The sequence below is a fragment of the Triticum aestivum genome, chromosome 3D, assembly GCF_018294505.1.
Source record: "Triticum aestivum cultivar Chinese Spring chromosome 3D, IWGSC CS RefSeq v2.1, whole genome shotgun sequence".
NCBI classification, from domain to species: domain Eukaryota; kingdom Viridiplantae; phylum Streptophyta; class Magnoliopsida; order Poales; family Poaceae; genus Triticum; species Triticum aestivum.
The window spans coordinates 81,880,019-81,893,825 of record NC_057802.1 but is presented as its reverse complement, the minus strand read 5'-3'; the positions used below and the strand labels follow the sequence as shown (position 1 = coordinate 81,893,825).

General features: G+C 47.0%; 1 protein-coding gene across 1 annotated transcript; it reads right to left on the bottom strand.

Moving 5' to 3' along the window:
• Nucleotides 1-5,427: 5,427 nt before the first annotated feature.
• Nucleotides 5,428-10,734, bottom strand: LOC123077557 (aromatic aminotransferase ISS1; the record flags this gene model as incomplete). Its single annotated transcript, XM_044499842.1, is given in 9 exon segments — nt 5,428-6,203; nt 6,446-6,554; nt 8,143-8,201; nt 8,313-8,419; nt 8,625-8,781; nt 9,005-9,064; nt 9,681-9,809; nt 10,432-10,479; nt 10,576-10,734. Coding segments are annotated over 9 exon segments (1,185 nt in total). The 3' UTR covers nt 5,428-5,750.
• Between the last annotated feature and the right edge of the window lie 3,073 nt (nt 10,735-13,807).

Below are 13,807 nucleotides of genomic sequence, written 5' to 3'. Positions count from 1 at the left end.
CAAGACTGCATCTATGGGGCGCTGGTTTTTAGGGCACACTCACAAAGACATTTTGGCCGTCATCGACAAGGTCATACCGTATCCAGCAAGGGAGCAACACACCAGCTCTTTTGCCGCCAATATGTGTAGGATGCTTTATACTTCTCGTGAACTTTTATAATAGACTATGACATTTTCTAGAAAAAGTGCACACTCATAACCAAAGGGATGTTCTAATCCCGAGCTCACATGAGCTCGGTGAATAGTAAATAAATGATTTTTTTTTTGTGTAAAACTTTGACAGATTTTTTCATAGCTTGCAAAATTTCATCGTCAGATGACATTCGTGTACAATGAGGCACAAAAAACAAAATCGACGTTCCAAAATGCGCAAACGCTCATGTGAGCTCCAAAACAAAATCGATGCTCCAAAATGCACAAAAAGAAATCAGATTTTTATTTTATTTTACTGTTCATCCGAGTTCATGTGAACTCGGGATCAGAACAGCTGCGCGTAACTGATTTTGTGATGCCGCCGTCCACCATATCTACCAGTCAGAACCTGCACGCCCATGGGCTCCCTGCACGAATATTGACGTGCCACCGGAACCCGTTGAACCCTCTAGTCGCGTCGGAATCGCATGAGAAGTTCGCCACACCGCATACCAAAATGATCGGAGTAACGATCTGGTTTGATCCATCTTGCCTACCCATATCCATGCACAGCTCGAGTTATACGCACACAGTGAGTCGGCAAACATGCTACAGTTTATATGCCCGCGGCCGATCGACAAAGGGGTCATCAACCAACCATCCAACCAACCAACCAACTCGAAATGGTTGACATTGCCAGCATCAGCACGTGAACGTATATTCAGATAGAGTACACTACGGGCGTGTTTGGTTACCGTAGCCAACAGTAGCTACATCGCATAGCATTTTCAACTCAGTCTGGCTATACAAATGCAGCTTCAAATGCGCCATCTGCATGTTGTTTGGTTGTCTGCATGCCCTCTTGACTGCATGGGCAGAACCACACTGCCTGGTGTTTGGTTGCCTGCATGTTAGTGGAAAAACCCAAGGCATGGTGTTTGGTTGTATGCAACGCCTGGTGTGTGGTAACCTCTTTGGCTAGTTGGTGAGGTTACCAACACACTTCGGCACAACCATTTAGCACACATCATAAGCAGAGCAGAGTATAAACAGAGGATCAACTACTTAAGAGCATATTTCAGATAAGCAGTACCACACTTCATAACAGTTCTACGCATAAACCATAAACATAAACAGTTCAAAGCAGACTCGATAGTACTTAGGGAGGCCCTGGCCCTACTCCTTGGCGGCGAAGGCTTCGTCGTGCTTCCCGCACTTGTTGACGACCTCAATGCCATCGTCGTCGAAGATGATGACCTTGAGGGTGTCGGGGGTGAGGAGCTTGAATGTCACCATGTAGCCGATCTTGATCTGATGAACGGCTGCGTAGGTGGCCCAACCCTGATCCAGGGTCACCCTGTCGTTCATCAGCTTCACCGTCACCTTCTAGGAGCAGCCGGTGTTGTTCCTGAGCTTGAACTCCGTCGGCACCGCGACGAAGTGCTTGGTGAAGTCCAGGGGCATGGGGATGCACTCAAGCTTCGGTGCAAGGATGACCTTGCAGAAGTGAGTCGGGCCATCCTCCTGATGGTAGTGGCCGTAGTTGCGGCGCTTGTTGCTGGGGGGCTCCTCCATGCCCTCGTCGTCGCCACCCTCAGGCGTCTTCGGGTCTTCCTCGGCGGTGGGCGGCAGCACAACCTCGTCGGGCATTGGGTGAAGGGGCTGCTTGCCCTTGTTGTCAACGGCCGGGAGCACCTCCTTGCTCTCCTCGATCTGCACACAATTCATGGAGTCAGGCACAACACAGAGTTCATGGCTTATTGAAGAGCATGTAGTTAAAACGGCATGACTGTCACTCTTCTCCTCCTCTCCATCGCCCCTATATTTACTCACCCTGCCCAACACTACTTACCCACCCCCTCTCTTCTCTCACCGTCAACCTTCCTCCTCCCCATCGCCATGAGCTCTAGCTCCAGCTCCAACGCAAACCCCTTCCCTTGGGGTATTGGCTGGAGGGCCTTCTTCCTCGGGTGGTCGGCTGGTGACCGCACCAAGTTCGAGAACACCATGGAGGTGTGCTCGAACTTCGGCTCCATGCCTGACATGCAGAAGGAATCTAATGCAGTGCTCATGAAGGCCACTGCAGAAGAGCTGAAGACGTTGATTCCTGATCCAGCGAAGGGCACGATGGCAGTTGACATCATTCACTGGGCCATGAATCAGGCCGTCTCCGACGACGCTAAACAGAGGAAGAAGTTGTGCAAGTACAAGAACTACTGGGCTCCTAATGACCGTCGTGCCGCAGTGTACCGGGAGACGGCTATCGCGCCGCTGGCGGTCATCAGTGGGGAGCCTAAGGAGGAGGAAGAAGCAGTGCAGATGCCAGCGAGGGCGCCGGAGCCAGGCCGTCGTACCTGGCAGATCGACCTCGACTCCGCCGAGGACGACGACGACCCGCCGGCCCGCACGGCGTTGAAGAAGAAGATGAAGGCCAGCGGCTCGACCCACCGCTCCGCACGCCGGTGACGGCCGCCGCGGTGAGCCGGTGTCCGTTGTGTACCCCCTATCCCCCAATCCCCCTTCTGCATCCGCATCTACCTCTATTCCGATCTTGCATGAACTAGTTTGAAGTACTATGAACTCGTATGAACTGGTATGAACTGGTATGAACTAGTATGAACTACCCCTATGCTTATCTACCTCTATTCCCCATTCCCCTCCGCCGTGGATCGAATCTATCGCCGGATCGAACAGGAAAAAGTTCTGCATGTCGAAAAGAGAGAAGTGCTTACCACCATTGCCGCAGGCCAACTGATGATCCGCTCGCCGGTGATGGAGTCCGGTGGTCTTCTTGCTCTGCTCTGATCCGCCGCCGCCGGTGAGAGTTGGGAGAGTGGGGGGAGTGGGGAGAGGGAGCGGTGAGGGGCGGTGAGGGGCGGTGAGGCTAATAACTGCCGGCGCTTCGGGAAGCAACGCGGCTTCTCAAGCGTGGCCGCGTGCGTGCAGCCGCCGCCGCCCACGTGCACCGCTCGGGCCTGACCCTGGAGAAACTGTCGATTCGTGCGTTCCCAGGGAGCCAGGCCCAGGAGTGCTTTAAGGTTCGTGCCATGCGGGCCGAACAGTGAAAACAGGCAACCAATCGGCTCATTTCCGTCCCGCGCGAGCCAGGCCGGGCCTCATGCAGGCTACCAAACACGTCCTACATTACTCTGGTTGCGTCTACAGTTTGCTCCACAACTGTTGGTGTTTCCTTGTCCCTGTAGATTAGCCCACAATTGTGCTCAAGAGTTCAGTACCACTACTATATGATGAAGTTGGTGCATCCGCAGTCTGCTCACACAAGTTTTGTTTCCTTGTCCCTGTAGATTAGCCCGCAATTCTGCTCAAGAGTTTTAGTACAACTACTATATGAGGAAGTTAGTTGGGGATATTGGCAGCGGTTGACTGACCTTGACCTCACCCCCTTGCTCACTTTTGTTGCGTCCGTCCGTCCATCCGCAGGCCACTGCAGCACGCTACACACACCGCACCTCATAAATAAAATCTCTAGTACTGGTAACACATGTTTTTTAAAGGAGGCAAAAGACTTGCCTCATTCATTAATTAAGAAGGGGAAAAGGAGTTTAAAATTTGTGTTACAACACCCATCGTGTTACAACACCACTACAAAAGGCCTACTCTCGGGGCATGATAGATCCCAATTTCTTTGCACCCGTGGTGACCCAAGTTTGAGCCTCAATCTTGATGTTAGCTAGTAGAACCGTCGGTGGGGCACTCTTGATGTTAGCTAGTAGTACTGGTAACACATGTTGCACCCCATGATTCAGGGGCTTTGATGGCATTGAATCGCGGCAGCTGCAAAGTCTGCAGCTGCAGTGCTTCTCTTCTCCACCTGCTTTCCTCTGCGCCCATTTACTTACGGTGGCTGGCTGGGCGTGGTAGTAGCTTTTTTCCGTCACGGCTTGAATGCGCCTGATGGATGGACACGGCAACAACAGCAGCGAAACAAAACATTTTCTTGCTTGACCGGACCTGTCCACCTGCATGTGCTCGTGGTCGCCCTTTGCTGTTGCAACCATTGCTGTGACCTGACCTGACCACTGCGCGTACTATTATCGCTGGCCTTCGGTGTCTGTTTGAACCTACCCCCATAAAAATCTTAGGTAGCCAAATTTTTGCAAGAACAACTAATAACCAAAGTAAAGTGAATTTAGGTAGCCAGGATTTGGTCAAATGTTGGCAAGAAAAAGGAAGCAAAGTGAGAGAGAGAGTTGCCATATCTAACATGCATGCCCAAACTTTGGCAACGAACAACCGATAGGCAGGCTTGTATTTTGGACACCAACCTACCTTTTTTTTTTACCACCTTCTTATGTTTAGATAATGGTTTCTACCACTGAAACATGTGTGTTTCTACTTCCTAGTAGGAGTGCCATACTTCTCCAGCACAGCTGCTGCCACCCTGAGGCTGATGCTGCTACGTTTCTCCCAGTCGTTCTCACGCCATTGATGCGCCGCTACAGCACATCGCGCTCACGCTTCTTCCCATAAGTGCAGAGAGGAAAAGGACGGCTCTTAATTCCTTCTCAGAGACGGAAAATACCACTGGCCTTCTCCATCACGGAACGGCGTTGATGTCACGAGCATGCGGGTAGCGTGTCGCTGTGACCGCTCAGTGTGCGTACACGTACGTACGATGAAACCGACTGAAACTGATACTCGCTACAAATGCATGGAGTGAAGAGCCCAAGCAACGCCCTGACGCCTCAGCGTCATGGGATCATACCATCTAGAGGCAGCTGGCTCCGCAACCACTGTTCAGGGGACACTCTGTATGCCCTTTACAGGAACTTCTCTTCTTGGTAAAAGAATTATCACACTGTATTCTTCAATAGTACAGTACAACAACATTAACTTTTGTTTCAGAGGGCACAACAACATTTGTTCATTAGTTGAGTTGAGATTGCAACATGTTTTTTCTTGTAAATCTGGATTTGCATTGGTGCTCACGGGCACTCATGTTCAGTAAACACTTGTTGCTCCTGTCAGTGTAGGATCAAAAGTATAGACCCGGGGTTAAACGGGAGATTTTAACAAATTCTTCGAAAACAGCAAAAACTGTGAAGAACTAAAGTAAAACAGAACTCGATAAAGAATAAAACTAACTAGGCAGGTAGCAGAACTTAGGCATGCGCAGCAAAACGACCAAGTTACTAAACATGGGCGTTCATGTTCAGAAAACACCTGGTCGGTTTGTCCGTCCAAGCATCAGTTCTGTCAGCTATAGAAGCTGCAGTGTTTTCAGTTTCCAGGCCCTGATGAAACTCCAAGCCAAGAACAGGAAACACGGACAACTCGGGGAAAGCGTGTAAAAACACCTTATAATTGTCGTATTTCACTTGTGTACAGTTGCTGGGGGAAAGGGTAAATTAAACGGCAGGAAGTACCGAACAGGGGCTGCATAGCTTTTTATTTTGCCCAAATTCTCAGTACACCAATTGCCGTTCCCATTGGGTACCTCCAGCATGCCATCTATATGATACAAAGACTTGGATATATGGTGCTTTTCCTCCTCTGAATGAACTAATCCCAGCAGAATCGTATCGTCGAAAAAATCGGACCTGTGTGATCTGAATGTAGAAATGTACTCTTACTGTCTTACATACGGTGGGCTGTTGTTACTGTACCATCCCATCAGTCACCAGCTCTTGCAATCCCCGCCTTAGCCTCTCGCCGGCGAGCCTCGTGTCTTCCTCCTTCAGCCCTCCGAAGGAAACACGGATGTATCCGGGGCCTCCGCTGGCGCTCCCGGGGATCACTGCGACGCCGTGCTTGGTCGCGAGCCACCTGACAACCTCAAAGTCGTCTGAACAGTTATCTGGTAACTTAGCCCAGAGGTAGATGGCACCCTCCCCACCCTTGACAGCATCCTCACCAAGGGGAGACATTGCCTCCACAAGCAGCTCGCGGTTTTTCACGAGATCATTCACCCTTTCCCTGATCCACTCTGGGCCGGCCTCCAATGAGTATAGAGCCAGGCGCTGCCCGATGATGGAAGCACAGATTGGTATGTTATCTTGCACCTTAAGGAGCTGCGCGTGGAAACCATCGGCTTCACTTGGATATGCAATCTGCAGCAGCCAATTGATCAGCTCTTGTAAGACTAACTGCTCATCTTCTTACTTACACAGATTGCAGAGTGGCTTTGGTTACTTATAAAATAATGTGTTCACTGGTCCAAAAGTATTGTCTTAGTAACAGTTAAAGTACTTGTGCAGGACAGGATATATGGAACTGAAAAGGTTCAGTATTCAGTCCTATAACAGCAACTGAAGCATAAGCAAAAAGATAGAAAAGAGCATGGTACACTTACGTATCCTACACGCCACCCCATCATTCCATAAGCCTTTGAGAACGAGAAAAGGTTGACAATATGATCATCCTCTAGGCAGTAGTGCTCCATTTTATCATACATGAAGTACCTGGAAAAGACCAACCAATTTCGTAACTGAGTTCAGATCAAAGTTATACTGTAGCCAAAGCATAAATATTATAACTGAACTACAGGCACCACACACAATTTATTTATAGAATGTAGAAGATTAGCCATTTTCTGTGCAGTGATGAATCTAAAACCATTGCAAAAGACGACATGTTTTGATTCTATTCTTTATAATACTATTTATAATATGCATGAAACACAAGCACTCTATAATACAAATTGCTTACAAAATATAGGGGAATTGAACGCCTCCACATCAAATACTCAAGTATACAAGAATTTACTGGGTTTACATGTGTCAGTCCATACATATTATATGTATATGAAGTTATTATTAGTGTGATTCATGAGCGAAGAATCATCAACATCAGGCAAAGAAAATAGCAAAACCAAGATCAACATTCATGAATCAACTATTGAGTCAGTCAAGTACAGATGTAGACACGATATGCGATGTAGAGAAAGGACAAAGCAGGAGAAAATGAACCAAATATTGATTGCGTGATCACAGGGCTAAGTACAGATCCTGTTCCCTCCGATGCCACTTAGTGGTCACCACGCTGCCCCATAACAAGACTAATCTGGGATTGCTTTCTGGAGGCTGAAAGGGGAAGTCCTTTACTAATCACTCAACATGGGATTCAGGTTCATTCTAATCCCTTCACTTTTAAAACGTTCTCCTAAAGGCTAACCTGTTAGTTAATTGACCTTTAAGTGATTTGGAGGGCTTAATTTTGGACACCATCAAAAGGTAGATGTTTTTACAAAGTTCAAATGATAGATGCACCACCCAGCTCCCTCACACCTGCTTGTAGATCGACCAAGCGAGGCTCGTGGCCATGATATTACAAAATGAAAATCACTAGCATCCAGATAAAGGACGCAATCACGCGATGCTACATGCATGAATGGACGGTGGAAGACAAGCTTCTTGTCGCCAAATGTCACAGGCTTCAATGAGGCCAAGATGCTAGCTTCAGCACGATGGACGGGGGACAGAAGTGTTGATAGTGTGGTATGACCCAAAACATCAATCCTCCTTCTAGAGTTGTCGCCAAAAGGAGGACTTTCCGAAGTTTATGAGCAGGAGAATCTAACTAAATTTGGCAAACCATAGCACCGGATAGATTTCAATTATCTTAGCAGGTCCAGGCTCTATTGGTCTGTTCATTAGCATTACCTTTACTCAGAACCTCTATCGGTGTAATTAGCAGTTAATTAGCTTATCCACTACTGTTTTAAGACAATGCTAAACAGCATTTTACATTCTGATGTATTCCAAAATAGCTTAAAGCATTCACTTAAAAATGTATTATATAAGTCATTTTTGTATTATTCAGTTTGATTTCAAGCGACCTGTATAAATTTTTCTTGGACCGCATGTAAAGGTCAAAAGTCTAACCATGATTTAAGGTCGTAATATTCAGGTGCGATTCTTTGTTTTATATAAAAAGAATATGTCTGCACTTCTTTGAAAAAGGTTTAAATATGAGAGCTTCTTGGACCACATTGAGGAGCTTTAGAAAGCACAAACAAACAAATGCAAGTACACATCAGTATTAACTTACTCATAGGTATTGTCAACCACCAGCCATGCACCAGCATTCCTGCACAGGTCTGAAATTCTCTGAAATGACAATTCAATATTAGAAATAACAAATGCCAACTCCATGTTGAGTGTGCTGGTGTGTGCAGGCGTACAAGAGAGCCCATGAGTGAGAGAGGGGAGAGAGTTAACCTGAAGCATAGGCTTGGGAATAAAAGCTCCAGAGGGGTTTCCCGGATTAACAACAGTAACAAGTTTAGGGATAGGGTTACTTTCTTTCAACACCTTCTCTAACCAATCTGCGTTTTTAAGCACGGTGTAAAATATGCATCCCAAACAAATTAAATTTCAAGCTACCTGTATAAATTTTTCTTGGACCACATGTAGAGATCATAACAGAGCAAAGAACTATAGCACCACTTGATCTATAATAATCTAAAGTACATTGCACTCATAAGCTAAGAATGGAAAGTTATTTTACATTAGGTATGGTAGTCATATTACCAACATCAGGATGAAGAGTCTTGGGATTGCTAGCACCAACTAATATATCAGTGACGCCAGTCATCTGGAATGACATGAAGGAATTGAAATAATATGGTGCAAACATGACAACTGAATCACCAGCATCGCAAAGGGTCAGAACCAGGTTTACAAAAGCCTGACAAAACACAAAAGAAACCAATGTAAGAGATCACTTTATCGGACAAACCTAGTTGTAAAACAAGATTTAGCGTAGCAGTCATACATAAGCAGGTATTTCATAGAAATAAATTAGGAGATAAATTCGGGATAATAACCTATAGTCTGACAGCTCAACAATGCAAAAGAAGTAGAGGCACGAGAAAGCTGTGATAAACCAGATGAAAAGTAATGTGTTTTACCTGATTTGCACCAGCGGTCACCATAACTGATGACTTGGTTAGCTTATTCTCTCTGCGAAGCTGCAAACAATCCCTAAAATATCAGCAAAGGATACACTAACTGCTCATGGTACCAAGAAGACAATGTAGAGAAATAAGGATAGGGTTAACAAGAGTGGTGTTAAATAATAGTAATCCTTCACATATCACCAACAAAAAATCTTATCCAATAAGCAACAAACAGTTAAATAAGCATTGAAGGTTTTATAGAAAGGAACAATTTAGCTCATGATTTCGAAAGCTGATGAACAATAGTATTGCATATGAAATCCAAGTGCTACTTCAACTCTATAACTTTCTGGACCACATTTTCAGAGGGTTCGCCAAAACCAAAATTTTCTCGGTTCATGAATACAAAATAGTTATCGTAAACACATGGTATACTGCTATCCTTTAATCAACTAAGTATATGAGAAGAAAAACATACTTCGGATTGATAAAGTGCAATTCATGTTATCACTCCCAGCACTAAGATCAAATACCTCTGGCCTAGTAAAAAACTCACATGACAGTGGGTTAGCAGAAGGCACATGGGTGTTTTTGTCTTGCATGCTAACGGCTTTGTGTACAAGGCTTGCTAACATGGGGGCATGATCCAATGATAAGTCAATATATAACTCCAGATGAAAAGAAGTACCTTCTCGAGAAGTGCTTCTCGAAGCTCGGGAAGGCCATCATCAGCACCATATTTACTGGTTGCTGGTTCCCATACAATTTCCTTGACCTTGTTCAGGGCTGCCTCAGGAGGTTGCCAATAAACAATTCCCTACAGTCAAGATCTGCCCAAGATTACAAGAAGACAACGGATCGATTTCTGGTAAATACGCATGACCTGCGCGCTTTGATAGGAAAACATCAGGTACGCTTCTGTTACAAAATAGATATGTGGTGTATCACTTTGCACAAACACCATTTTAACAAACCTAACCAGGGGCATAAATTATACTCCCTCCAATCCATATTAATTGCCGCTGATTTAGTACAAAGTGATTTAGTACAAACCTAACCAGGGAAATAAAAGTTGTACTAAACCAGCGACAATTAATCAGTTTGTACTAAATCAGCGGCAATTAATATGGATCGGAGGGAGTACTTATCAATCTCCAATCCTCCATGCTTGATATTATATAATCATTGTTTAAATAGCGTATGATATATATAGTCCATAGTCGTGTTATCTGAAACATATTAAGTTGTCATTTGTAACCTACTCATGAATTAACTTACACGTTGAAAGATTTACAGATAAGATAGAGTTCGCTGATCCATTTTAGTTTACATTTGTCTTTCTTTCCATTCCGTAATCTTATCACCTAGAATCTTCCCAAACAACACAGGAAGATACACAATGATAGGTTAATACGCCAAGAATTGCAGGCAGGGGTTACCTGCGCAAGCGACATCACATCCGTGGCCCCTCGAAGCAGCTCTTGTATCTGGAAGAAAAAGGAGCCTCCAAATAAGACAAGAAATTAGGGATAATAAAGACAGGAGATTCTTGACGATGTGGGGTGGGGAGGTAAGTATCAGACCTTCACCATGACCGGCGCCTCCGTCTCCACGCACCTCTTGGCCAGCTTGGCGAAGCTGCCCATGGCTTCCCCCCTCCTCCAAGAACCTGGAACTGGGGATTGGGGAGGCAAATTTGAGGCGGAGATCCGAGGAGACGGAGCAGAGAAGGGAGGCGAGGCGGCGTGGAAGGAAGAAGGGGGCGGGCCTAAATAATTCTCGGACAACAACCTCTGGGTGTGTAGTCGCCAACTGATCCCGAGCTCGCTCGCTCACCAACCCCGAAGGCAAGGCGTAGGCAAGTCGTGGGCAGGCAGACAAGGAAGCCACGGGAGATAGATGGTGAGAGATTCGAGGAGCCCAGCCTCTTTTTCCCACTGTTTTTTCTGTTCTTCTTTTCTGTCTCTTCCCTGGACTTTCTTGGCCAGCCGGGTCGCTGGAGGAGGAGAAGGATAAGTGTTGAGCGCTCTCTCTCCTTGGAGACTAAAAAACAGTGTGTTTTAATTTAAAGATAAAACAAAAGGCGTGCAATTTTATTGAGAGGAAGACAAAGTAGTACTACCAGTATAGTATAAAGTTGGGTCATCTATTTTGAAACGGCAGCCGTTTGGTGTCAGAATAAAATGCGAGCCCAATTTCTGCTGCTGCGAGATTTAGGGGGGGGCGGCATTTCACGCGGGCAGTTCTGGTCAAATTAATGGTCAGGTTTTGTGGACGGAAACAAAACTCCTAGTGGGGAGCTGAGGCTATAAATAAATAAAGAACACGGGAAGGTGCCATGCCACCGGCGCTAGATCTCTGGCGAGGAAGGAAGGGAAATCGGGGGATAGCAGTAGTATAATCCAGGTGCGAACAAAAAGGCCCGGAGATGGAGGCAGACCCGGTCAGGCAGCCAGCCACCGTGTTGTGCTGCGCACACACCGGACACGGTCACACGGGTGGGGATGGCACCACCAAACCACCAACCCCGCGAGTCCACGGCGACGCGCGATCGATCTACTCTGTCTATCTACTCTACTCTATCTACCCCGCACGATCGAGGAGAAAGCGGAGGGAAGGAGTGGCCTGCTTGGCTTGGCTTCTTACCGGGCGGCCTGGCGGGAAGGCTGGGCGCGGCGGGCGACGACGACTGTATGCCGTCCGTCCGGTCTCCGGCTCGCGGCTGGGTTCTACTACTGTAATTTGTAGTACGCGATGGGCGGGGGTGGGTGGGTGCGTGTGCGTCGCCGGGTCCCTGTCGCGGCGTGCCTGCGTCTGCGTGCATGAACTGAGTTGGCTCGGATCTGTTCCAGGCGTGAGCGGTGACGTGACGGCATGGAACTGGAGGTTGGAGAGACGACATGGAATTATGCATCCGGTGCTCTTTCTTTTTTCTTTCTTTTCGTAAAACGGCCTCAACGGGGAAAGCCGACATGGAATCGTGCATTCGGTTCTTTTTTTCCGGAGTACGTCAAATACGACGTACCGTATTTTTATACAAGGCAGAAAATTAAGTACAAGACGTCTACCACTCGTTGCGAACAACGAGCGTAACACAACCCCACACCGGGGCCCGTTCGTAGATAGCCACCGCAAACTTTCCAACCACACACAAAAGTGTCTGCCCTAGAATGAGCTACACAGTCGCGTCTCAACCGACGCCAATCACCTCCGAAAGATCAACAACTTCATTGGACTTCACTTGTCGATGCACCGTTCGCCCTTAATGCCAAAGAAGGAGACGGCAAGCAAATGATGGGACTTGGTCAGTCCAGAGAAAGGCATCACCCTGTGCTCCCGACAACGACGTACATGGCGCCCCTAAGAACAATCTTGGGTAGCGGCAAGCACCGGAGGAGCGCAACAAGGAACCTCCAAGCCAAGTCTACAAATACAATGCTCCCAACGGAGGTATGACGTCGAGGATGCCGTCATTGTGCCGATCCCACACCGAGCCTAGGTTTTCGCCCAGAGAAATCTACCAAACAAATGCGTATTTCTAAATGCAACATAAAGCCCAAGTCCCCCAACCCATCTATGTCAGATTTAGCACGCCAAAAGCCAGCAATACAATTACACAAAAGCCCACCTTCAGAGGCTTGGAATAGCAGAAACTGCGGCAAGGGTACTCCTATGTCTCATTCGACGCGAGACAGTAGGATGTCTCGCTTCAGGCAGCCGCCCGATCTGGCCAGCCCAACGCGGACATAGGCTTACAACGCTGTTTTTCTTCATTTTCTCCATGCACCCAAGACAGAGAGGTGAGACCGCGCCACACCACCTCCTCCTCCCAGTTGCATCAAATCATCTATCGATCCATCTATATTGATTTTAACCCAGCCAGGTTCCGGTGGCCGCCAGCCATGGCCTGCCAAAGTATCCAACCACTCTCTCGGAAGGTCTAGAAGAGCAAGATCGTCCCTCGCCCTCTTGATTGCCTGTATAGGGTTATATCCATCCTCATCATGAGTCCAACGATTCCTTGGCAACCATATTGCATGCATGGTCGAGATGATTTTGCATCGATCCGTCGCGGAGAATCTTGTGTCAACCACTAGGTCCCGAGACCATGTAATTGGGTGTAGTGGCGGTAGCTTCAGGCCCAAGACCTCCCTCGCTGCCGACTAAAAACTCCTAGCATGGGAACAGTGTACTAGGGCCTTGCTATGTATTATTGCGGCGTTTTGCGCCTTTATGCACAGCAGCTACTGTATGGCGTAGTGGCTAAAGGACCTCATGTCGTTCTCGTTTGTTTTTGCAGCTAGTTTTTGCGTCACGTGATAGGAACACAACGAATGGGCGCGTTGCTGGGCCGGCCCAGTCCCGCATCGGCCCTGCGCGTTGAGCATCTGTATGACGCTAAATGCGTCGTATAGGAGGTCCCATCGCATTAAGTGGTCGCTGCGGGATGTCTCGCTGAAGGTTCAAAGGTAACTTAGCCGGCCCAATCAACGCGCGAATTTACTGAAGTAAAAAGGGAAGAGGAGAAAGGGACAACCAAGGATCGATCCCTGGTCTACAGGAAGTTCACATGCATTTTTACCCATCCTGCCCAAGTCGCAACCTTGGTAACTAGAAGGGCGAGCCCTAGTTGGGGCCATTTGAGCTTGGTTTTTTCCTCCGTTTTCTTTTATTTCTCTTTTTATGTCTCCATCTTTTCACTCCCTTTTGAATTTTGTTTTCGGTTTATTTTTTCATTTTCTTTTTTCTTTGTTTTATTTTGTTTCTTTTTTTATTTTCTTTGTTCTTTTGGTTTTCTATTCCCCACTTTTTGTT